The sequence below is a fragment of the Nematolebias whitei genome, chromosome 15 (assembly GCF_014905685.2).
Source record: "Nematolebias whitei isolate Nwh7 chromosome 15, NemWhi1, whole genome shotgun sequence".
Taxonomy (NCBI): domain Eukaryota; kingdom Metazoa; phylum Chordata; class Actinopteri; order Cyprinodontiformes; family Rivulidae; genus Nematolebias; species Nematolebias whitei.
The window spans coordinates 42831366-42856119 of record NC_056512.1 but is presented as its reverse complement, the minus strand read 5'-3'; the positions used below and the strand labels follow the sequence as shown (position 1 = coordinate 42856119).

At 40.9% G+C, this 24754-nt stretch overlaps 1 protein-coding gene across 1 annotated transcript in view; it reads right to left on the bottom strand.

The window, feature by feature from the left end:
• Nucleotides 1-307: 307 nt before the first annotated feature.
• The window catches only part of asic2 (acid-sensing (proton-gated) ion channel 2), a 183439-nt gene continuing 158992 nt past the window's right edge, over nucleotides 308-24754 (bottom strand). Inside the window, exons 4-10 of the mRNA XM_037689234.1 lie at nucleotides 18412-18562; nucleotides 18026-18082; nucleotides 6667-6820; nucleotides 4535-4626; nucleotides 2868-2947; nucleotides 2072-2140; nucleotides 308-596 (exon numbers count right to left, since the gene is read on the bottom strand). Coding sequence (XP_037545162.1) covers nucleotides 495-596; nucleotides 2072-2140; nucleotides 2868-2947; nucleotides 4535-4626; nucleotides 6667-6820; nucleotides 18026-18082; nucleotides 18412-18562 — 705 coding nt within the window. The 3' untranslated portion in view covers nucleotides 308-494. The remainder of the gene's footprint in view (nucleotides 597-2071; nucleotides 2141-2867; nucleotides 2948-4534; nucleotides 4627-6666; nucleotides 6821-18025; nucleotides 18083-18411; nucleotides 18563-24754) is intronic.

Below are 24754 nucleotides of genomic sequence, written 5' to 3'. Positions count from 1 at the left end.
AGATAAAGAGACAAATGGCGCACACACACACACACACACACACACACAGAGTAAAGCAGCGCTGCAGTCCAGCATGAGCAAAGAGAGCGACACAGATCGACGCATGCAGTCTGGAGACCAGTTTCTTTTTTACAGCTAATTTGGCAGTGAGAGACGTACGAGTGTGGATTATTTTTACATATTTATTCTGCACAGGACAGCTGTCCCTCCCAGTCTTTAATATTCTTTGTGCATATTTGAGGAAAGAACTCAGCGAGGGTCCGTCACAGCAGAGGCCGCCCTCCCTCTGCAGAACGGAGCTGGGTGACTGATTAATCCATTCGACACGTCTTTAATCCCCATTAGCGCCTCAGACAGAAGGGTGTGACAGAGCAGCGCTGTCCTCAGCCCAACCCCTGCTCCTGTCCTCCTCCCCGCCCCCATAGGTCCTGCAGGACTCCGTAAAGGATGCTCAACCTGGTGGAGGCAGCTGCTGAGTTCGGGGAGGGGGGTCTTCAGCAGGCGATCTCCTCCAGGGTGCCCAGAGTTGTCTGGAGGGGGACTGTCACGGTGTGGCTGATGGATTCTGAGTGGTTCGCCACTGGGTCGCAGGAACTCTGAAAGTCAAAGAAACGATATTCATACAACTTATAAAGACTTTTACAAACTTTAAGTGCCGGAGCTGAAGCGAACACGTAAGCACGGCAGCTCTTACACGTGTGCATGAAAGCACAAGCACTTAATACACGAAGAATTCAAAGTTTTGTCGGCACGACTCTGAATTTTTGTTTGACTGACTAGAAAGAATTTGACATAAAAAAAAACCTGTTCACATTTTAAGGCAAAAGCTGCCATTTGCTTTTTGTTTTGTGACCTTTTAAAGTTTTAAAAAGCAAAAAGTGAACTTAAAAAATAAAATAAAATAAAGCTGAAATCTCACAACTTCTACTAAAATCCTAAACTTTGTTTGTTTGGAGCATCAGCTCAGTCACAATTCTACCAAAAAAAACCACCTTTATTGTTAAAATGCACCGGGATGGAAGTCGGCACGTGGATTATTGTCCAAGTTTTCAGCTCACAAGACAGACTGGGGTATTTACAATTGTCCTCTTCACAAATGTACTTTGGACTCGTGCTGCAGCCGTGAACATTTCAATGAGCAAAGAACAACTAAACTTTGTCTAAACTTTCAGTTTCGTTAATTTGAGTTGGCATCTACAACTGATCAACTTTTGTACTCAACCCTTATCAAGATGGCCACTAGAGCCAAACATCCTTAAAACCCCACAATGTCAATTACTGTAAATCTCATGCACACAACAGCAGATATTAATCTTTACACTGTTAAATAAGTTTGTCCTCAAATAAAGTTTGCTGCCACATTTGCCTCCAACAATTCTGATGACATTAATTTGACTTTCCTTTTTGATAAATCCTATAGTTAGGGTTAGCTTGGTTTCCTGAGGTACCCCTTAGTTATGCTGCTATAAGCTTAGACTACTGGAGGACAGGCTGAGCACATTTCCTCAAATGAATAGTTTGTATTTGTAATTGTTTATATCTCTAACATGTATTTTTTATTAGTTTTTCCTCCAATAGAAAGTTCACCTGGACCTGCCATTCTGTGTCTGGTTCTCCTTCCTGTTCCTCTCAAACCCAGACGGTTGAATAAGATGGCCGCTCGTCCTGAGCTGGAGGTTTCTTCTTGTTAAAAGGGAGTTTTTCCTTTCCACTGTCTCCTTTGTGCTTGCTCAGGACGGGAGACTGCGACGAAGCGAAGATTCAACAAAAGCTGCTGAACGTTCCTTAGAATGTTCCTTAGAGCATTTCAGCGCATGATTCTTCAACGTAGAAATAAAGTGAATTGAATTGAAGCTACAGTTTATGTTCATAAAAATAACCATACTTTGTTTAAAAGTATTGTTGCTACTTATTTTATTCGAGAGGAGCTCTTTCTGTCAGAATGCTATGGAACAGCTCAACAAACACTTCATTAAGGTATGAGAAAAGACGAACTTTATTTAAACTTAGAGCAGATTTTAAAACGTACACAGATTTTTCACTGCAGATGTTGGAAACAATAAGCTCTTACCACCTCCTCTGCGTGACTCTCGTCCTCCTCCTCTCTGCTCAGTAAGTCCAGCAGTCTGTCTTTCACCACCTGCAGATCAGAAAATAAGTCTGAAGCTTTTGTTCTGTTTCTAACAGAAGATTTTCTCTTGTTGTTACAGACAGTAAAGGTCGCAAAGCCAAACTGGAGACACATGGAGCAACAAACTGGGCCATTACGCTCCAGCGTGAAACCCTCTGAACGGCTCTTAAAGGTAGCCCAGGAAACGATTTGGTTGGCAGCCTAAAGGTTCGTTATGCCCATTACTCCATTATGGTCATTAAATTAAACGGGGGGAAAAATGTATATACATTTTTTTAAATCAACCATTACTTTTTCTCTGAATTTCTGAAAACACAAGTGAAGTCTATTACGTGTTTAGCAGAACCACGTGGAGCTGAAAGCTGCACAAGAAACTTAAAAAAAAATGGAACATGCAGTCGAGAGTCGGTAAATGGAAAAGTAAAAATCACAGTTGATGTTCTCCCTCAGCTCTTATCTGCTCTTAGCATCAGTTTCTATTATCAGCTGGCCTTGTGTTCGGGGCTTTAGCTCTTCTCAGAAAAAACAGCAAAAAGCCACAACTCAAGAACGTTTAAAAAAAATAAAACTGCAGCTGACTTTGTAGCCAGACTAAATGCTCGGATCGTTTATTTGTTAGTAAAATGCAGATGCATCAACATGCCGGTCCATAATTTAAAATCCAACAGTTTCCTGGAGACACGTGTTGTGAGAATCTGTCAGGAGGCGACGTGCGTGGAAAAGTTCAAACACTGACCTCATAAGCGTAATCAAAGAGCTCTAAGATGGTGAGGATGCTCGCGCCGATGAACAAACCCATCTGTCCTCCAATATCACCTGTAAAAAAACACACAGTCACAAATAAGAAGAAATAAACCTGGATGAACCGTTACTCGATGTTAGGACTTTTATTTACTTATTTACATTTATTTAACCAGGTAAATCCCACCGAGACCACAGATCTTTTGCAAGGGAGTCCTGGACCTGAAGGCAGCCCAACATGCATGTTTTTAGTCTGTGGGAGGAAACCGGAGCACCAGGAGAAAACCCACGCAAGCATGAGAAGAACATGCAAACGTCACACAGGAAGACCCCAGGTCCAACTGGGGATTGAACCCAGGAACATTCTTGCTGTGAGGCTACAGTGCTAACCACTGAGCCGTCGTGCTTTTAAGTTTTTGTTGCTTGGGATGAGGCAGAATGCAAAGAATCTGTGCTGCAAAGATGGATCCAGATCCATTTATTAATAAGCATAAATGAAAAACAGGAACTGTATAAAAGGAGGATTTTAATTAATTAATTTTTTATAAAATGAGCTTCAATCAGCATACAATAAAGTGATAAACATGGGATAACCCAGAACTGATCTGATGTTTCTCTTAACCTGAAACACCGACACCCTCAAAGTTTAAACCAAACTTGTTGCCCATTCTGTTGGCCCTCACAGTATGTGTTGGTGATGACTCTCAGCTACAACCACACCAAACCTTAGCTCAGCATATGTGAAGTTGACTGAACTGTAGTCGACTGTAAATTGTAATTGTTTTTACGCCAAACGCCCATCGTGACACAACCGCAGAGCTACCACAGCCCTCTTTGTGGAGCGGGGGGGGGGGGGGGGTGTCATCTGGGGCGCCCGGGAGAGCAGATGGTGGGGTTAAGAGCTCAAGGGCCCAGATTGGTGCAAACGAGGGTGGAGACAGGTGTGGGTGCTTCACCTTTAATACCCACATTTCGATGCCGGTCCGGGGAGTTGAACTGGCGACCTTCTGATCGCATGTTCACCTTCTCTAGCCTCTGCACCACCCCACTATTTCCTGACAATCTAATTAAAATGTATCCTGTGGTTGAAGATATTTTTTTAGCTAACACACAAACAGAGTGGACTCCGATAGTGAAAAAGATTTTAAAGAGCCAGAGCGTGGGTGCTCAGAATGTGTTGGGGAGGCAGTCTCAGCTACTACCACACAAAACTGTAGTCTGAGATTCATCAACATCCGTACACTTGACGGGGCTCTAGCTGTTTTTGTGTTTTTCAAGGCCAGCTGACTGTGGCGAGCATTTTGAATTTGGTTGACTCCAAAATTGAACCCGTTTTAGAAGAATTCATGATCATGTTCTGTCCAGAGGTTCTAGAGATATGTTCATAATGGACACCCACAAACACGTGCAAAAACATCATCCACTCAATCATCTATGACTGTTTTAACACACATGACATGGACTGTAGAAGAATGGAGGATTGTTTTAAACACTAACGTGCACAAAACTTTAACACGACAGAGCGAAGGAAAAAACTTAAGTGTCCAATTTATATTTTTAACGAGCCCAAACTGCCACGTTTAAACCGTTTTCAACATTTTCTGCTACATTTTAACACGATTATTACAGTTGACGTCTAATATGAGCATGAGGCGGACGTACCCAGTAAACCTGCCACCTCGTAGGCTTTTTTCTGCTCGATGGTCTCGTAGTTCAGAGCTTCAAAGAACACATCCAGCACCAAGATGTTGTCTCTGCGAAGAGAAGAAAGATGCAGATTTGCTCTAATGAATCTCACATCAGGTAATCGCTTGGCAAGGAAGCCAATTAGGAACAGGGTCAGTGTGGGTGGAGAGGAAGCTTGTAGCTGGAGCTCATCTCAGTCAGGAAAAAGCCTCCAGGTATTCAGAACTGAGCAGAATCAACAATCTGCTGTTTACTTTCACCAGCAATTCTTTTTACTGCTCTCTTAAAATCACCAAAACAAGAACAATAAAAATGATTTCCTGGTTTAACAGAAAACATTTAGGAAAATCATGCATGAGAAAACGGTTCTTCCACTAAAAGCTTCATATCACGGTAAGAACATTTAAATATCGAGTTCCTTTGACCGTTAGATCAAGGCTAAAGTTGCTTGTTTTAAGCCTCGAAGGATACGTTCACGCCGCAGGTCCTGATGCTGAATTCCAGTTTTTTTCGGTTCAAATCTGATTTTTGTCGCGCAGCGTTAAAATGCCGCCTCCAACAGGTTTCAGTGTGAACCTGAAGAAGGTTCATGCTCGATCATCCAGGTAAAAAAATCCAACAATGTTCAGTCAGGTCATCTGGACAGTTTCGTTTTTTTTTGTTGAGAGATGTTTCGCCCTCCATCCGAAGGGCTTCATCGGTCTGAGAAGTCCCAAGCAAACTGTCTTCCCCACTAAGCAGTAAAGACAGTGCACGGAGAGAACATGCAAACTCCACCCAGAAAGGCCCCCGGACTGGGATTTGGCTTGCTCGCTGAGAGGCAGCAGCTCTACCAGTTGCGCCACCGTGCTGCCCGTGGCTGAAATCATTATCATCAATACCTGGAACGATTCGCTCACCCCTACCTCCTGGATGAAATGAGACATGACCGTCCAGACAGCAGTCTCTTTGAAAAACATTGGATACAGATCTGATTTAGAACCACAAATGAAAAAGGTTTGGATCTGTTGTTGACCGTCATTCAGACCGTCATTAAAAACATCTGATACGAGCTGCATATGTGCAAAAATAATCATATTTGGGTTGCGTTTGCCTGCAGTGCCTTTCCGGTGGTTCCCAACCACGGTCCTTGAGGAACACCATCCTGCATGTTTTAGTTGTTTCTCTGCTTTCACACACCTGGTTTGAATGAATGCGTGACTAACAGGCTTCTGCAGCACATGAGGAGGTAATTAAATCACTGAATCAGGTGTTGGAGCAGGGAAACAAAAACAAAACAAAACAAAAAAAGCAAGAAAGCAGCTGGACTTCTGTAGCTGAAAACGTGAGGTGATCCACGACTGTTCGACGTTGGAATCAATATCGAATGTTTTCCTGCTTGCTCTCAACGAGGGCAGACGGTTTTCACTCCCCTCCCGATGACATCTGTGGATCTGTATCAGAGATGAGTTGATAGACACTGAGCCATCTTTATCAGGACTACGGAACTTTGTGGCAGTGTCCACGGACAACGCTCTGCCCTCATCGGCCTCCTCATACATACTGTAACTGTATGATGATGTCATCAGTATGTTGCTGTTGCCGAGGTCAATTTTTTGCAACTTTCACATTGTGTTCGGTGTGGGACACAGTCCGAGATTTTTTATACACCTCCACTCCCCCTCGTGTTTCTTTCCTTATCTGAAAAAAGGGCTGCGCCTCTCGATGCCGGCGGCATCAGTCACCTCCGTCTCCTCGTGCTTGTTTATTTGTTTGTTTCTCTCAGATGGGCTGTACTGAAATGTAATTTTGTTGCACTTGGGTGCAATGACAATAAAACTGATTCTGAAAACTTATCAATCCACAATCGATCCAAATTTGTCACGTCCTAAAAAAAAACAGATTTGAGCCAGATCTGCCTGCGGTGTGAACGTGAGCTGATAACCAGCCCATATTATTTTGATTTATCTTCTGTACTTGCCACTGAATTTTAATTTAAACTCTGAGCGTAAATGTCATTATAAATAAAAACGTTACAGTGAAATCTTGGCCTATGGTCGCCACCTTGTCTGAAACAACTGAAGACGAACACGGACACAGCGGTGGACATGAACACATCTTTTACTCACGTGATATACTTCTCCGACTTGTTGAACTTCTTCTGCAGGTAGCGCGCCGAGGTCTTGCTGGGGATTTTGACCATGGATAACTCTTTGTTGTAGCGGGTCGTGTTGCACGGCGTCCTGCACATGCAGCTGCTGCTCTCCACAGCAGACAGTTTGGCTTTCACAGGGAAAAGGGAATGGAGACACGGAGGAGAGGAAAATTGTGCGGGGGACGTGAAATGTGGATGGACGGGATGAAGATGACGAAAAAATTAGGAAGAATTGTAAATATGAATTAAGTCTTAGTTCCTTCATGGCATACAGCCTGGCTCAACCAGGGTTAAGGCTGGAAAATATTTATTTCAATTTCTTTGTTTTATTTAATAATTTATGATGTAAAACTCAATGTGGTTAAGAATATTGGTTTAAAAAAGTTTGAATTTTAGTAAGGCCTTTATCTTTGACACAATTACTACCAGACTGTGAAAACAAAACCTTTCGTTTAGCGCTGCCGAGATGCGATGCTAAAATACAACAGAAAAGGTCAAGAGAGGAGTAGTTTGAAAATTAAACCAGACAATGATCAATTTATTAAACCAGCATGTTAGGATAAAAAAAAAAAACTGCAACAAATTTCACAGACAGGAAGTACAAAACTTAGCGAATGTCAAATCAAGTGGTATCAAACTGGGCTGTGTTGGAGGTGCAAAATTGTGGGATAATTCCAAGAACTATTTTTTAAAATTTAAACCAAGTAGCGAGCAAGCCACACACCCACATTCTGAACAGTTAATTTGTTAAAACCACGGCTTATTTTAATATACACAACTTGCATAACTGCATTCGTGGCCACGCACTTTTTTTTAGAGCCCGACCAATATGGAAATTTTGGTTATTGCTGATACCAGTATTGGGAGGGGAAGGCAAATGCCTAACCGATATACTGGTAATGGCTGCTTTTTTAAAGCTTTGTCCACCCCCAGGAATCAACGTAAACAGCGAGTGAAGCGGGGCTTGTTTATTTAGCGCGGCTGTTAGCAACCATGAAGCTAAGCTAATCAGATCCACTCTATATCTAGTCCCAGTCTAGATTTACAAGTGGTCATAAAAACAGTCTTTCTAACGTGCGTTATTTTCTATCCACTATTCACCATAAAGTTATCAAGTGTGTTACAAAAATATAAATTAGACAAAGAAACGTCCTTCTCTGTTCATTGTTTTAACAGTCAGTCACGTATGGTGAAGGTATAATTAGTATTGACCGCAGCAGCATTTTTTTTCCTTCGGACAAAAAATGCATTTAATTGGGGACGACAAAGATAACATTACTAACACTGAAATATATTTACCTCTTTGTTAGATTTGTTGTACTGAATAAAGTTTTACATGGCAATAGCCTACGCTAAACCTTAGCTTGCTAACTTGTGAGGCACGTAGCTAATAAGAAGCGGGTTGGAGGATTGAAGAAAATTGTTGATTGGTTTTAAAGATCTTTAAAATAAACGTACCATGCTCTGTTCAGCAAAAATATGCTACACAGTATTGCTCTCTGCTTCATCTGTGCTGAATGTGAAACTGAACCTGAATTACTTGAAAGTAGTCTTCAGGCGCCCTCTGCTGGACACACTGTCCAATTACGGCTGGTTTCCAGTATTTTATGGGTGAAAATTATAAGTGCTTATATCGGCGCATAGCGTGACAATTACCACCGATTCCGATAGATCCCCAAATGTCTATATTGGTACTTATCGGCCCTACCAATATATCGGTCATGCTCTATATTTTTGGCGTCCACCTCCGCTCGCATTGACAAGCACACAAATCTATGATTTGATACACTGGAGGGCACTACATACAACGTACTTTGACCTTTTTGATTAAATATTTTTCATCAAGGTGGTTGTTAGACCTGAACATTAACGTAAGCTGTTTTCTGTCTGCGTAGATCTCCTGTGTAGGCGTCATCATGCACCTGAAGCTCTTCAGACAATTTTTAGATCACTCACAATGACTCGGACTATTTTGAGAGAAAATTTGTCTCAGGACAGGATGTTGAGAACCACTGCAAACATCTGGAGAGTCCCTCAGGCACAGCCCAGTGAGACACCGCCTTAAAGAGCAAAACACACACAGATGATGAACGGTGTGCATCTAAAATTATACTTGTATTATTTTAAACTTTGACCCACACGCCAGGTTTCCATCAGGTTCATCAGAAATCAAAAGAACTGAGCAGATTGTTTTCTCCAGCATTTTCTGACTCAATCATTTCACACAAATTAAAAACCCATTAAACTGTTATATAGCTGATATTTAAAATCATTATAAATTGCATCTAATTGCAGTAAATTATGGTTTCTTGTTTCTCTTTCTCAGCTCAGCAACCCGACAGTGAAATAAAACTTTAAATAACAACATTTGATTCCGTATCGAGACTTCAGCCTCGCTGACTAGTTTTGATGAGCCACGTTTTTATCAGTGCCAGCTGTGCATGAATTAATTTTTACTACTGATGAACACGAAGACGCATGTCTGAAGCTTCTGCGTGTTCCAGCCTCGAGAACGTCAGAGCGAAGTGGATTTGACACTTTCTTCTTGTGTTCCACCTGAATACAAAGGTCACACATAAAACCATGCAGAAGGCGACTGCTTGGACTGGTGCCCCATTTCCACGGCGTCTCACGTCGTGTACACGTTCACTCTATAGAAACCCTGATGACAGCGCACGTCACGGTCAGCGCTGCAGAGGATGTAACGCTGCAAGCACAAACACGCCCCGGAGCAGCATCAGAGAAGCAGCCTTCGCCCCGACGGCGACTAAATCCTGCAGCAAAAAGCTCTATTCAAGGCTCTGCTTTGGCAGTTCAAGAAAGAAATGTTCAGAATAATCTTGCGTGACGCCCGCAGCCTTCTATTGCACACCAACACTTTGTCAGCAGTGATGGTAATTTTAGGCGACGTGGGCCTTTTGGATCTGTTGAAAGCTCTGAGACAGCTCAGTGCTCTTCTAAAAAGTCAGAATATTTGATAAAAATTTAAATGGACCTCATTACCCGACAAAACCCCTTCTCCTTTACAGTTTTTAAATCCCTACATTTAAAAATCCGTGTGGAAACTGGTTATTCTAAGAATGTAGGAGAAAAAGGTTAATGCTTTCAGGCTCGCGTCTCACCGGAGCTGCAGATCACAGAGCAGGAGGCACAGATCCCCCCACGGTGAAATAATAGCTGGCGGGGCCGCGCAGTCACGTAACGGAGGGGGAAATCCAATATGGCCTCACAGTGGTCTCTTATTTCTATTCAAATGTGATGTTATTGGATTCAAAGGAGCACGGCTCGGTGCATTTAAACGACCGATTCTTTGTCTAAACCTCTCACCTTCGTCCAACTCTTACACCCGTTCTGCCACCTGCTTAAATCTGCACCAACAAATTACACTTTTACATTTCCTCCTTATTGAACTCAGGTTTAGCAAACCGTTAATAGTGTGAATGTTCAAGAAGCGTTCACACTGTTGCGATCTTTCCTTCCATACGCGTTTTAGCATCTTTCTCGTTCCACAGTTGTTGTGCTATTTCAACAAATCATAAACCAAAACCCAACTAAATTAAGTCGGGTCTTCTGGATGGTTTATTTTTGTTGAAGTGTTTCACACACTCACATGGTGGGCCAGCCAGCTTGATGGTGACAAGATGGTTTCTGGAGTCCACCCTCTCCCCTGTCGCCTCCTCTGAGGCAGCCATGGCCAAAGTGGTCAAAGTTCATGCTCAATAATCCAGGTAGAAAATGTGTGTTCTGCTGATGGGACTGAGTTTGTTGTGGATCCTTGGACACATGAAGTCTTTTGGATGAAACGTTTCAACACAAAGAAACCGTCCAGAAGACCTGACTTACCTTTGTTGGGGTTTTCCCTGGATAACTGAGCATGAACTTTAACATAAATCAAAACGTTCAGCTCTTTCAGGATAATCCTTCTATGACATTTGGTATTGGTGCAACTTTAGCTTTTTGAAACATTTAGCCTTTCCTTCCACCTTTTCTCTCATAGAAAATGAGTTGATCTCATTTTACATCCTTCAGATCTTTAGATCTGTTCACAACCTTTTAATGCTCCTTTCACATTTTGTTCTTCTTCAGCTTCTTTCAGCTTCTTTCTGCAAATAAAAAAAAAACAGCTACTTTCAGCTGTTTTATTTCAGTTGTTTTATGCTCCTTTCAGATTATTTCTGCCAACTACAACATTTTTGTGCTTCTTCTAATTTCTTTCTGCTAATTTCAGCTCGTTATGCTACTTTCAGCTTATCCATTCAAGTTTCGGCTTTTTCTGCTAATTCAGCTACCATTGAGCTGTTTTTTTTTTTTTTTTTTTGGCTCATTTCTGCTCTTATTCAAAAATTATTCAGATAATTTCCACTTTCTGTGTTCATTTCTGCTTCTTTCAGCCTAATTGGGCACAATTGTGCCATCTCAACTTCCTTCTGGTAATTTAAGCTTCTTTCTGCCTTTTCAGCTATTTTTTTTGTTGTTGCTAATTTCAGCCTTTTTTCTAAACTAATTTTGTTGCTCGTTTCTGCTTATTTAAACCAAATTTAGCAACTATGTGTTCTTTATAGTTTCTTCTGCAAACGTAGGCTTGTTCTTCCATTTCAGCTAAATTTCAGCATGCTTTTCCCAAAATTCAGCAGTTTTTCAGCAAGTTCTTCAGCAAACTGCATTTTCACAGGAAACACATTTTCTCTAGTTGTAAAGTTTCACCACACCAAACTTTAGCTCAATTTTTGAACAGCTGTCTTAATTATTGCCATTTCTGCTTTGGCTACTATTAAATAGCTGCGGCAGCCACGTGTAAAACGAGTTGACTCCAGATGTGAATGAGTTTTAGTTGCACAACCAACGATAACCTTCTGACAATTTCAATAGGATCAAAAGGCTGGTGCATGACATATTTTGCTAACAGACAGGTTTGACACCAAGCTTTATCATCAAAGTTTAATATACAAATGTACAATCTGAGATGATGCTCAGGTAATACACCAAATATTTGGTTAATAACTGTAAAGTTGGCAGAGTTATAGCCATTATTGTGTTTATTAAGGTCAGTTGGCAGTGGCGGCCATATTGAATCGTGTTGCTTTTTGCTTATAAAAAAGCTAAGCAAGCAACAATATTTATAAAAGGATTTCATGTGTGTCTCAAACAGCTACAGAGTCAAAGAGAGGATAAAAAAAAAGCAATCAAACTGGCATGTGGAGCGTTGGTGGGTGGGACAAATTGGCACTTTGAGTTTGAACGAGATTTTATTTACATTTCATGATCCAAGCTGAGCAACGTGTGTGTGTGTGTGTGTGTGTGTTGGGATTGTGAAAGCTTTACAGTTCCCCCAAAAATGAAACCAATTACATAAAAAGAGCAGTCCTGAAATGAAGCCCTGTGCCTTCCTGCAGCTCGTCTCTCCGAGTCCATGCTAATGTCATATCGAGTTACACAGAACGTCCTGAAGGTGTGGGAGTCCACAGCTTTCATGCTGATTGCCTGAAGCTTTAGTTGCTCTTGGCTACAGGTTTTTTTTTTTTTTTTTGGTGACTATTCTGGTTTTCCTGAAATAATTTACTGATGGGTGGGAGGTCTGGAGGCTGAGCGGGAAAATCACTCTGAGTGGAGAAAGTTGCACTAATGATGTCGAGCCTGAGCTGAGCTTGATAAAGGTTAAAAATCACTGAGGACTCCTTGTGATCATTATTTCTTTGTGTGCTTTTACTGGAAATCAGCTTTTAATCGTTATAAAAGCACATCAGGTAAAAGAATTAGTAACGAAGCGAGTATGATCCTTCAGTATTTACCAGACAAAACTTAAAGCCCTTATGTCTGTAACCTCGCAACAATAAATATTTTGCAGGGATGTTTTTAGTTTATTATTGTTTGGTGGAGGCACTCATTTTGGACCTGGCTTCTTCTTCTGTGCACAGAATCTTAAAGGACATCTTAAATTTTAATTTTGAGGTTTGAAATTATCAGTAGAGACAAAATGTTTAGCATCTGTTTGTAATAAGAACGGTGTAGCAACTGCAAGACGACGCTACGATAATCAGCAATCAGGTACAAGAACGTTTTTATCACCCGCCCCCAAAAGGTGACGGCGGGAGATGTTTTGTGTGTTCGTCCGTTTTCAAAATAGAAACCACGGGACTTTTAATGAAACTTTCATAAAGTAACCTCCGGATAAAAACATCTACAACTGACTGACGATAGGAGTCGCTGATTCAAGACAGTAGCCATAGCTAAGCAACTGTAGCTGACAAAAAAAGACCATCTCAGCTAACTGTACAGACATTCAACTAAAGGTTGTAGTGGTAGTAGCTGAGACTCATTCACAACTAGGCCTGACGCAATAAACAATAAATCAATTAATCGCATAATAAATGAAAGTTATCAACCTCTTTCATTTATCGGCTTTATCGTTTCTTCGTCTCTCTTTCTACTGAAGACACTGGACGACAAAAGGCTCAACTCCGGTGCTCTTCACTGACCCCTCCATTTCTCTTTAAAATCCATTTTAACGATCCAAAATCGCGTTTTTGGATCGTTAAAAGCAGCTAAGCTAAGAAGCTAAGCTACGAGCTAAGCTAACAGGCCGACCTCGGGAAAAAAAACTCCGCCTTGTTGAAGCTTCAAAATTCACAGTTGAAACCCGTGCCTTTGTGTAAAAAGTTGTTTTTCTCTGTTAAAAGAAGCTGAAAACTTGTTTACTGATTTTTTGTATTTAAAGCTTTGTGTGAAAAATGCTATGCTCAAGAGCTCAAACCACACTGAGCGTCCGCCATTTTGAGAACCGGAAAAGAGGAACGAGCCCATGTCACGTCAAGGGGCCTCCCTCCCATTTTTCTTAAAGAGACACGCTGCTCGCTCCCTCACTATCCATCCTTCGGTTCAAACAGTCTTATAGTGTCATCCGGTGGTCAACAAAAAAGGTACTACATGCAGAAATTAACCAACATTTCTTTTTAAATTTGACAATAATTACTAATTATTGTCAAATTTCAAACAATATTATCGTTCATCGCAATATTTTCTGAGACAATTAATTGCCCAGAAATTTTTTTTATCGTGACAGGCCTATTCACAACACATACTCTGAGCTTGCGACTATGCACATTATTATTATTATTATTATTATTTTGAGGTTTGACAAACAAATAAACAGGGCGTCATGGTGGATCAGTTGGTAGAACTGCTGCCTATCAGGTAGAAGGTCACTGGTTCAAATCCCAGCCTGGGGATTTTTCTGGGTGGAGTTTGCATGTTCTCTCCGTGCATGCATGGGTTTTCTCCAGTTTCCTCCCACAGGACAGAAACACGCATGTTAGGCTGATTGGTAACTCTAAATTGTCCCTAGGTGTGAGAGAAAGAGTGAATGGTTGTTTGTCTCATTTGTCTCTATGTGTCCCTGCGATGGACTGGAGACCTGTCCAGGGTGTCCCCTGCCTCTCGCACAGTGACTGCTGAATATGGGCACCAGTGAAACCCGCAACCCGAAAAGGAAGAAGCGGGTAAAGATAATGGATGGATGGAAATCCTTCTACTCGTGTCAGTTTTACAATAATAGTTTGTGAAAACTGGAAGTATCAGACATGCTGCAGTCAGTTTCTGCAGGTTTTCAGATTTTTAGGGATGAAGAGAGACACTGAGCAGGAGAACGGAGTGAAGCTGTTGTTTTTAACCAGATGATTTGGTGAATGTAAACCTCCACCTCCAACAGACTGAGCCCTGTGTTTCAGATTCACGAGTTATACTTCTACAAGAGGGCGTTTTCAAAGTCTTTCATAAATACAGCTTAGGAGGATTTTTAAAAAAGCATCTCAGGGAATTTACTTCACATAAAATGTAACATACCCAGTTTAAAATCTAATATTTATGAGTCCCTCCTGCGTTTGCAGTCATATATTTTGCAAAGTTTAGGATCAGGTTTCTAAAAAGTCAAAATAAAAAGATGAATTCCTGATGAGCAACTAGAATATCCTACATTTCATAAAAGTTTATGAGGGAAACTGTTACATGGACGTATAAATGTACCTAAATCCATGAAACAGGATATATCTTTCTGACTCCTCGCCCATTAAAACTAAACTCTGACACTGGAGTTCCTGCCAGCTCTGACACGGGTTGCAGCCTTTATGAGCCCTTCGCACTCAAGAAGAAATATTAGGTCGCCTCCTTTTATGGAATCATATCCTTCGGTGTCGAGTCGTGCAGGAAACACTCTGAAACCTCTGCATCGTTTATCATGGGAACATCTGGATAGAAGAGCAGCAGCTTTTATCGTAATGTTATTACAACCCCAATTTAAAAACAAACTTGAAATGTTGTGTAAAATTTAACAAAAAAACAAAATAAAATAATTTGCTAATTTCTAATCCATATTTTATTCACAATGAATCACAGTAAAAAAGTAAAATGTTTAAACCAAGAATTTGTACTTTTTTAAAGACAATGAGAGCTTTTTTTGTTCTAAAAAAAAATGTCTGCATTAATCGAGACTTTCCAGATTAAAAAAGGCTACTCCTGCCACAGGCAGTAATGCACCCCCATACCATCAGAGAGGCTAGCTTTTGAACTGTGTGCTGATAAGCCAGATGGTCCCTCTTCTCTTTAGTATAGAGCAGTGTGTGTAAACAAAAGGTGGTGGTGGTGGGGGTGGGGGGGTGTCTGGGGGTCCTGCCCCAGAACATTTTGAGTAAAGTAGATGCCATTTCCCTCATTCTGGTGTATTACAACGAGTCGTTACACATCTACGTTTACCTACATTTGCAAACACTTGATTGAACAACTATTTTAGAGAGCAACAAGACCAGCAGCTCTCCTTGAGTGAATAGAGCACACTCCGCTTCTCTCGATTATCCTAACCCCCCCGCTGCATCGACGACCATCTCCACTGCCACCATGTGCTTCAATTCTTATTTGTTTAGTTATGCAATGAGAAGACTTAACAAAAAAAAGAAAGTAAACTGGACTGTTGTCGGCATTTTGATCTGTTATTTTGAAACGTGATGCACGTAACATGATCAGCCTTCAAATTTTTCTCTCATTGTATTTTTAATAAATAATCAAAAGTTTATTAACGACCCACTTAAACTGCAGAACTGATTTGCAGTTTAGTTGTGCTGTTTAATTATAGTTTTGTGTTTTTAATTAAATTGCCCATGACTGAACTTTTAGGAGCAGAGATTTTTTTAAGGGTAGAAGTGGAAATGCTTACTTGAAGGAGCAGCTCTGATGTGATATTAGGAAGCTGTTGTGTTTAAAATGAATGTTTATGTAATTATTTTCAGTTTACATATCCAATATAGGTTTTATTTGCTCAAGCCAGTCCATTTTGTTCATAACTTTATTATTAGTAAGCTTGAGAGTTACTGGATCCAAGCAAACGGTTACCGGAACGCACCCTGTCAAAATAAGAGAGTCCCCGGATCCTGTTCCAGAAGGAGCCGGCTCAGATTAAGCCCTGGTATGGAGGATGTGGTGTTAGGAAAAAATAAATAAATAAAAATTAAATTTGAATTTCAGATTTGCTTTATGCAGCATTTGTGGATGACACTGTGAACTGTGTTTACATACAATGATTTGTTGAGGTGTTCCTGGGTCGATGCAGAGATGTCCAGAACTGAACCTGTTTTAATGCAGTGGCCCCCGAGGGCCCGAAGCTTCCATTTTGACTTTCAGTCTCGTCCTTTGAGCTCAAATATTTCACCAGATTCTTGACATACACTGCGTGGCCAAAAAAAAAAAAAAAAAAGTCGCCACCAGAATAAAAAAGTTCCCACTAATATTTTGTTGGAGCGCCTTTAGCTTTGATCACAGAATGCATTCTCTGTGTCATTGTTTCAATGAACTTCTGCAACGTCACAAGATCTATTTCATCCAGTGTTGCATTAATTTTTCACCAAGCTCTTATATTGATGACTAGGCTCTAGGCATGATGGGTGCATCACTTCACCTGCCTCTTCTTACCCTGATGCGCCCATCACTCTGGAACAGGATAAATCTGGACTCATCAGACCACATGACCTTCTTCCATTGCTCCAGAGTCCGATCTTTATGCTCCCTAGCAAATTTAAGCCTTTTTTTCCAGTTAGCCTCACTGATTAGTGGTTTTCTTAAGGCTACACAGCCGTTCAGTCCCAATCCCTTGAGTTCCTTCACATCGTGCACGTGGAAATGTTCTTACTTTCACTATTAAACAGCCCTGAGTGCTACTGTTGTTTTTCTTCCATTTGATTTCACCAAACGTTGAAGTGAACGCCGATCACCATCATGCAGGATTTTTTTTTCTGGCCACATTTCTTCCTCGAAGACGATGGGTCCCCACTATCCTTCCAGTTTTTAATAATGCGTTGGACAGTTCTTAACACAATTTTATTAGTTTCTTCAATCTCCTTAGATGTTTTCTCTGCTTGATGCCAATGATTTGACCCTTTTCAAACAGACGGACATCTTTTCCACGATCACGCGATGTGTCTTTCCACATGGTTGTTTAAGAAATGAGAAGCAACTCATTTCACCAGCTGAGGTTAAATAACTTGTGGCAGCTGAAAGATAATCGCTCGTGCAGTAATTATCCAATAGGAGGCTCGTACCTATTTGCTTAGTTAAATCCAGGTGGCAACATTTTTTTTTTGACCAGGCAGTGCATTTTATAGATGTTATGAATTGTAGATGATAAAAGATCGCCTCCTTTTATGGAATCATATCCATAAGTAATGTCTCCTCAACTTTCCACTGAGGAAAATTATTCTGAAAATGTTCCAATTTTAAGGAACTTGTTTTCCAAACTGGTGAACCTCTGCCCATCTTTACTCCTGAGAGGTTCAGCCTCTCTAAAATGCTTTTTTTGTAGCCAGTCCTCTTACTGACCTGTTGCAAATTAACCTCATTGGTTGCAAAATGCTCCTCCAGCTGTTTCTTATCTATAACACTTGATTCCAGTCTTCTGTTGCACTGTCACAACTTTTTAAAGATGAGTTGTTGCCATCACATACAAAGTTAAGTTTAGTTTCTTTCAAAAAATGGTATCGCTCAGTTTAGCCACATACGTTAACTGTGTTCCACTGTGGATAAACGTTGGGTTTATGAGATTTGCAAACACTTGCATTTTGCATTTACTAACATTTTACGTCTGCAGATGATCTGTAGCGTTTTTAAACGTTTAACTTGAGCTGTTGAAATCCTAAAATTCAGGATTCTTTATCTACGAAGCAGGTTTAGTTTTAAAGCTTAGTGTCAACAGAAAAAAATGCTAATCCCTTGCAGCAGTCTGAATCATACATAAATCCTGACACAGGATTTGTTCGTGAACTTGGACTCATGGGAGTGTGTTGATGTTGACTCACCGAGCGCAGGCTCAGCACAGTCTTTGTACTGCTCAGGTGTGCAGTACGAAGCATCACCTGCGAACAGGATTAATAATGCGCGTTAACGGAGGTATCGACTCAGTGCTCGTGTTTAAACATCAACTTCTTGGCAAACTTAAAGCGTAAACGTGGATGAATGAAACATGCTGAGAGGAACATACTGAATGTATATACAATTTTATTACCTCTCAGACACACCTGTGTATTCCATGTTTAGATGTTGGCATTATAAAAACATCTAAACATGTATTGACTTATATCAATAAGCTTCTCAATGCTGTTGATCTCACAAAAAATCCTGCCGCCTTGCTGAAAACTTCTGTTGATGAATGCACGTTCAATAAACCATCGGCCGCGGCGCTCACCAGGCATGTGAACCATCCTGCAGTTGCAATTCTCCACAATGTAGCGCGTCTCGCAGTCGATTCTGCAGGCGGTCACGCTGTAGACCTGAAAGAAGCCCGACTCCAGAGCTTTGGACTCGCACTCTCCCCACGGGGGAGGCAGGTAAGTCAGCTGGAGAGGAGAAAACACACAACGTAAGAAGAGTTTGCAAAACCTTTGAAAATTTGAGACGAGTAAGAGTGACAGCAACTGTCAGCTGGACGCATCTGTAAAAATAAAACTTTAAACTGTGACAGTGTAAAAACAATAAACTATATCAAAATGCCTCTTCAAACACAAAGTCCAACTTTCTGTGACCCGGTTCATTCAAGTTTTTTACATTGAAGTATGTCGAAGCTTTACAGCTTCAAAAAGATCCGGGTTTCTTGCCAAACCTTCTAAATCCTAATCCTTTCGATGATTTTTGCAAATTTTGTTTATGATCTAAGATCATAGCTGCAAACTCACAAGGGATGAAACAGCTGACAAACCTAGCGCCTGTAGTGGTGGTGGTGGTGGGGGGGCACAGACCCTGCCCCCCACCTCCCCACAGAAGATTTAGCATTCTGGTATATGCAAATAATTTGTTTTGGGAAAATACAAAATGCTTCAGGTAAAAAAGGCATTTACTAACACATTTTAATTTATTTAGGACATACACAGGAAAGATGGCTAGTCAACAAAACAAAAACAAAAAAAACAAAAACAAAAACAATAAACACGCAACAACAACAGCGAGCCAAAGACAGAAACCAGACATAGAAGAGCATTTTGCTAATAGCAAAAACTCCTGTCTTAAATACGTAGCACAAAGCTAGCAGCACACAATACAGACGCGCTAGCTAAGATGCTACAGATGTAGCATCCTAACACCCCCCCCCCCCCGACTGAGGATGGTTGGAGTATAACTTGCATGCTTTATTTTAAATCTTCACAAAAAAATACAAAAATAGAAGATTCTGAACAAGGAAGAGCTACGGAGGTACGAACACTAAATTATAATGAACACCCATCTATCAATATAAAACATGAATAATTTAGCATTCCTTTTCAGATATAAATAAATACTGTATATTGTTGTAGTGAACTATTAGATTACAAGACTTAGAGCCAGCAGCAAATAAACAAAGATGGATGCATTTTTGTCTCCCATAATTATAAATCCATGCACATCTGGTTCCGTGATATAAATCTTATTCATCATGATACTGTGCACAAATGTGCCCGCTGTATTTCCTGAGCCATTTCATCACTCCTTTAATTACTGCTTTGCATATAAATATATTAACTACAACAAATTATACATGAGAAGAAGAGGCAGACATTCTTTTAAAAGTAAAATAAAAGAAACACGCAACAACGAAGCAGAAATAAAATAAGATTAATCTGATTTTGGTGTTTAATTTCTGTACTCAAGCAGACCGAGGTGAGTTTAAGAAAAGAACACGGTGACCTTGGTAAAAAGGTGAAGTTGATTTGACTGAATTTAACTTCCAGGTGCTTCACCTTCCCTCTCACCTGCGCTGCAGCTTCGCCTCCAAAGCCCTTCCAGATGGCAGAACAGAGGAAGCTGTCATGGAAGCCCACAATCACACTTTAATAATCACACGGAGGAATATACTGTTGTTTTGAATTTTAATAAATACTATGAAAAATCAATGTTGCATCCCATTTCACAAGACACACCGACCCCTTTTGGATATTAAGAGCAATAAATGACTCTCAAACAGAAATGTTTCTGACTCTAACTGACATTTAAACAGATATATTCAAAATTATAAATTAAAGGTTTTGTTTGACTGTATTTTTTATAGAATGGCTACATTTATAAAATCCTATTTGTAGCTTACTGGCTGCCAATTCTCACGTCCACTGAAAAAATGACTTTAAAGCCAGAATTTACTGGGGAAATTAACATCTTAAATTTGATTAAAAGCTATAATTCTTCAATACACTCCAGAAAAAGTAAACTAAAAAAAGTGTTTTAAATGTGGTGACAATGTCTTTTAGAATTATTTAAAACAAGTTATAGTTTTTGAGAATCATAACCTCCAGATGTGAGGCCATGGTCCTCAATTGGAAAAGGGTGGATTGCTGTGTTCAGGTCGAGGGTGAGGTTCTGCCTCAAGTGGAGGAGTTCAAGTATCTCAGGGTTTTGTTCACGAGTGAGGGAAGAACGGAGCGTGAGATTGGCAGATGGACTGGTGCAGCGTCTGCAGTATTGCAGACTCTGTACCGGTCTGTTGAGGTGAAGAGGGAGTTCAGCCATAAGGCAAAGCTCTCTGTTTACCAGTCAGTCTACGTCTCTACACTCACCTATGGTCATGAACTCTGGGTAAAGACCAAAAGAATGGTAAATGGATGGTAAATGGACTGCACTTATATAGCGTCTTTCTATCTATTCAAGACACTGAAAGCGTTTTACACAACAATCTGTCCCTCATTTACCCATTCATACAGCATTCTACTAGAGCTCTACAAAGCTAATTGAACAAATCATCCTAAAGAGACTAATCAGTGTTTCATCACACTCGTACACCAATGGGACACACATCGGAGGCAATGAGGGGTTCAGTGTCTTGCCCAGAGACACTTAGGCATGTGACTGTTGGTGGATTTGAACCCCCAACTCTCACATTGGAGGACGACTGCTCTAACCACTCAGCCACAGCCGCCATGAGATTGTGGATACAGGCGGTTGAAATGAGTTTTCTCTGCAGGGTAGCTGGACTCTCCCTTAGAGACAGGGTGAGAAGTTCAGTTATCAGGAGAGACTCGGAGTAGAACCACTGCTCCTCCACATCGAGAGGAGCCAGTTGAGATGGTTCGCCCTGGGTGCCTCTCTAGGGAGGTGTTGGGGCATGTACAACTGGGAGGAGACCCCGGGAAAGACCCAGGACACGCTGGAGAGACTATGTTTCTCGGTTGGCCTAGGAACGTCTTGGGGTTACAACAGAAGAGCTGGAAGAGGCTGTGGAAAGAGATGTCTGGACCTCCCTGCTCAAGCTGCTGCCCCCGAGACCAGACTTCGGAACAAGTGGAAGATGATGGATGGGTGGAAGTTAAAGCTTTTGAACATTTTTTTGTGTTATTGCTTTTAATCAAATTCAAAGTTATTTAAATTCTACATCATAAAGAGAAAGATTACCAAAAGGGATGAGTATTTTTACAACCCACTTTATAAATTACAGCATAAATTAAAGTCTGTTCATCATAATGAACACTGGGTTTCTAGTATTGTGTTTCACAGTACAGTAGTCCATCGCTACTTTGCGGTTCGTTTTTCACGGACTCGCTCTATCGCAGTTTTTCAAAGTAAGATTGGACACGACACAACTGGCTGATTGATGAATGAGACACACGATCGACATGACATTTTTATTTTAAATATATAATATTTATATATATATTATTATATATATATAATAATATTTAGCACCTGTTGCACGTGTGTGCAGCCCACAGCTGCAGGAGAAGCTTCCTGTTGCAGCGTGTCAGATCTCCGCTCTGCAGCGGAGAAGTGGGCGTGGCCGAGAGCACAGGCAGAGAGCAGCGGAGGCAGAGAGCTGACATTCTGTGCTCCTTTAGAGCGTTTAGAGTTTAGAAACATTGTTTAGAATATTGCAAGAGTCTAGGAAGGGTTTAAAATGCCTTTATATATAATAAACTACTACTTACTACTCGTACTACTATTCCTACTTCGCGTTTTTTCACTTATCGCAGGGCTTCAGGGTACGGATCCCCCATGATAAACGAGGGACTACTGTAAACCTTAAGACCAGACTAGATTTTCATGTGCTGGCTGGTATTTAGAGCAACAGCTGGAGCGATAATAACACCAGACTCTGACTCAATATGATAGTTTGTTTTCACACACACACAAAAAAAGATTCTTCTACTAAGATCAGACAAACTTAATTTGTTCAGCCATATACGGAATGGCTTTTGGTTTATGAATTTAATAAATCATTTATAACATCTTGCATAAAAAAACTACATTGATATTTATTTTTCTAGAAAATAACAAAAACCACTTCATAAATGTCAACCTGCAAAGAGCATCTCTCCAAGCAAAGACAACAGAAGAGTGTTGGCATTGGAGGAAACAGTCCCACAGTTAGCCAGACTCTGTCAGAACACCCCCACCCCCCAAACACGCAGCGAGGAGAGACGATACAAACGCTCCTGCGGCTCTGAAGACTGGAGCAACAGATGACAAACGAGGGACACCAGGTTGAGCAGCATGGAGGCCCATCTGCTCCACAACACAGGCAGTGAGGTCCAGCCGTGTACTGTATCCATCACCCATCACCCTCCGTTCCCAGTTTTCTTCGCCGTCACTTCAGTGTTTCCCATGAGGCAGCTTCTTCTGCCAAAAGATCATTTTCTCTGGGATGATGCAAACAGCAACAATCTGCCAGAATACTTTTGGCTTCAGTCTGCTCGTTGGCTGAAAGAGAATTTGCAACCGCGCTCCATGTCGGGTTGTCTTTTATCTCTGCTTTCAGGATACAGCACAACAGATACAATCAGTTTTACCATTAATTACACCAGGACAATACGTTTTAACTAAATCCAAAAGGCAATCTAGTCAGCTAAATGTTCCAGTGTCCACGAGCCTCGAGCCGTCTCTGTGCAGCTATAGTTTCCTGTAATAATTATACGTGCCCGTCTCAACGCCAGTAGCCAGCAGAAGCCGCATACTGACATTCAGGAGCTATTAATTATGTCAGAGACTTGGAAAAAAGTGCCGCTCTGCAATCCCCAACCTTTACAATCACCTTCACATCTCAGCTAATCTTCACTCCTGGCCTAATTAAAGTCAGATGTAGCAGATCCAAGATCTGATTATTTCTCTGTAATCAGATAATCCGAGGAGCTCAATATCACTTTTCAGTGTGTTGGGGCCTGCTGACCTGATTATGGTCTATCTAATAAAAGTGGAGGCCTGTGACTCACTCAATGTGGTATTAATCAATGCTCCATTGTCCTGCTATACTATAGCGATACCTTAATTAGGCCATATAACTTTGCCAACCAGGGACGTTGTTCAGAAGTTGATAACAGGTCATCTCATTATTGCAGGCTGCGTGAACAGAATTGTAAATTGTAGCCAGCTGGTTAAAGCTGAACACCGCATCTGAACAAAACTCCCCTTCTCGTGCTATTGTTGTATTTTCCAATCTGAAAGTGAACCTGCAGCACAAAACACAAACCTGAGCTCGAATTAGGAATCTTTGTGGAATAATAAACTTTTTGTCCATAAGAAGAATGACTTTCTCATCGAAGGGAACAGCCTGCCCTTTTAGTTTCATTTAAAAGCCCACAGCCAGGCCATTCTGAATTTGGAGAGCTTAAATATAAAATTGCTGTATTCATACTCATTCATCCTTTTCAGTGGTCCGTGCATTTTGTGCCCGAGGCTCGCTTGATTAAAGCTGCTTTGATGTACCCCTAATGCTATTAGCAAAAATTTTGTTAATTTAAACTCTTTGTCAAACTCCTTTTCTCAGGCGGACTGACTGGTATCTGTCAGAAAGATCCATTAATCACAAGTTTTGCCCCCAATATGCTTCACAAGATGCGATTTCAAAACATTCCACCGATAATTACCGTCTTGATTTGCTTTGGACAGAATTCAAAGTGCCCTCAGTGGCTCTGGGTGGAAACTGGCAGCAGGATATTGCTCCTCAGACATTTTTATTCAAAGTGTATTCAAAGTGCATTAATTAGCTGGAGATAAGTTTGTTTTTCCAACATGTAGACTTTGGACGAGGAGCAGCATTTTCACAGAAGTGATGGATGAAGCACAAGCTAACAAAAATACGTCATGTGTTGAGGTGACATTTTAACTCAATTTAAAAAAAGTTCCTACATTATAAACTTATGGCAGCAAACTCATCCATAAAAAATGTTTTTTAGACAATCTGGACAACACAGAATCTGACAATACAACCATCCTGACAGTGAAAAGTAGAACCTGACTGATTTGGACATTTGGGCTATCGCCGATACCAATACTGGAAGGGGAAGATGCCCCAAATTTCAGACAATGCATTTCATTGAGGACGACAAAGATACCATTATCAACACAGATATATTTTACTTCTACGAGAGATTTATTGTTCTGGGTAAATCTTTACAAGGCAATAGCCTATGCAAAGTTATTTAAACGCTAGCTTGCTAACTTGAGAGGCATATAGCTAATTCCAGGGCTTAATTTGTAAACTGATTGATGCCGGAACAGCGGGCAAGCTGGGGGGGGGGGGGGGGGGGGGGGGAAAAAAAAGAAAGACCTGGGAGTTGATGTGGGTGGTGGGGGGG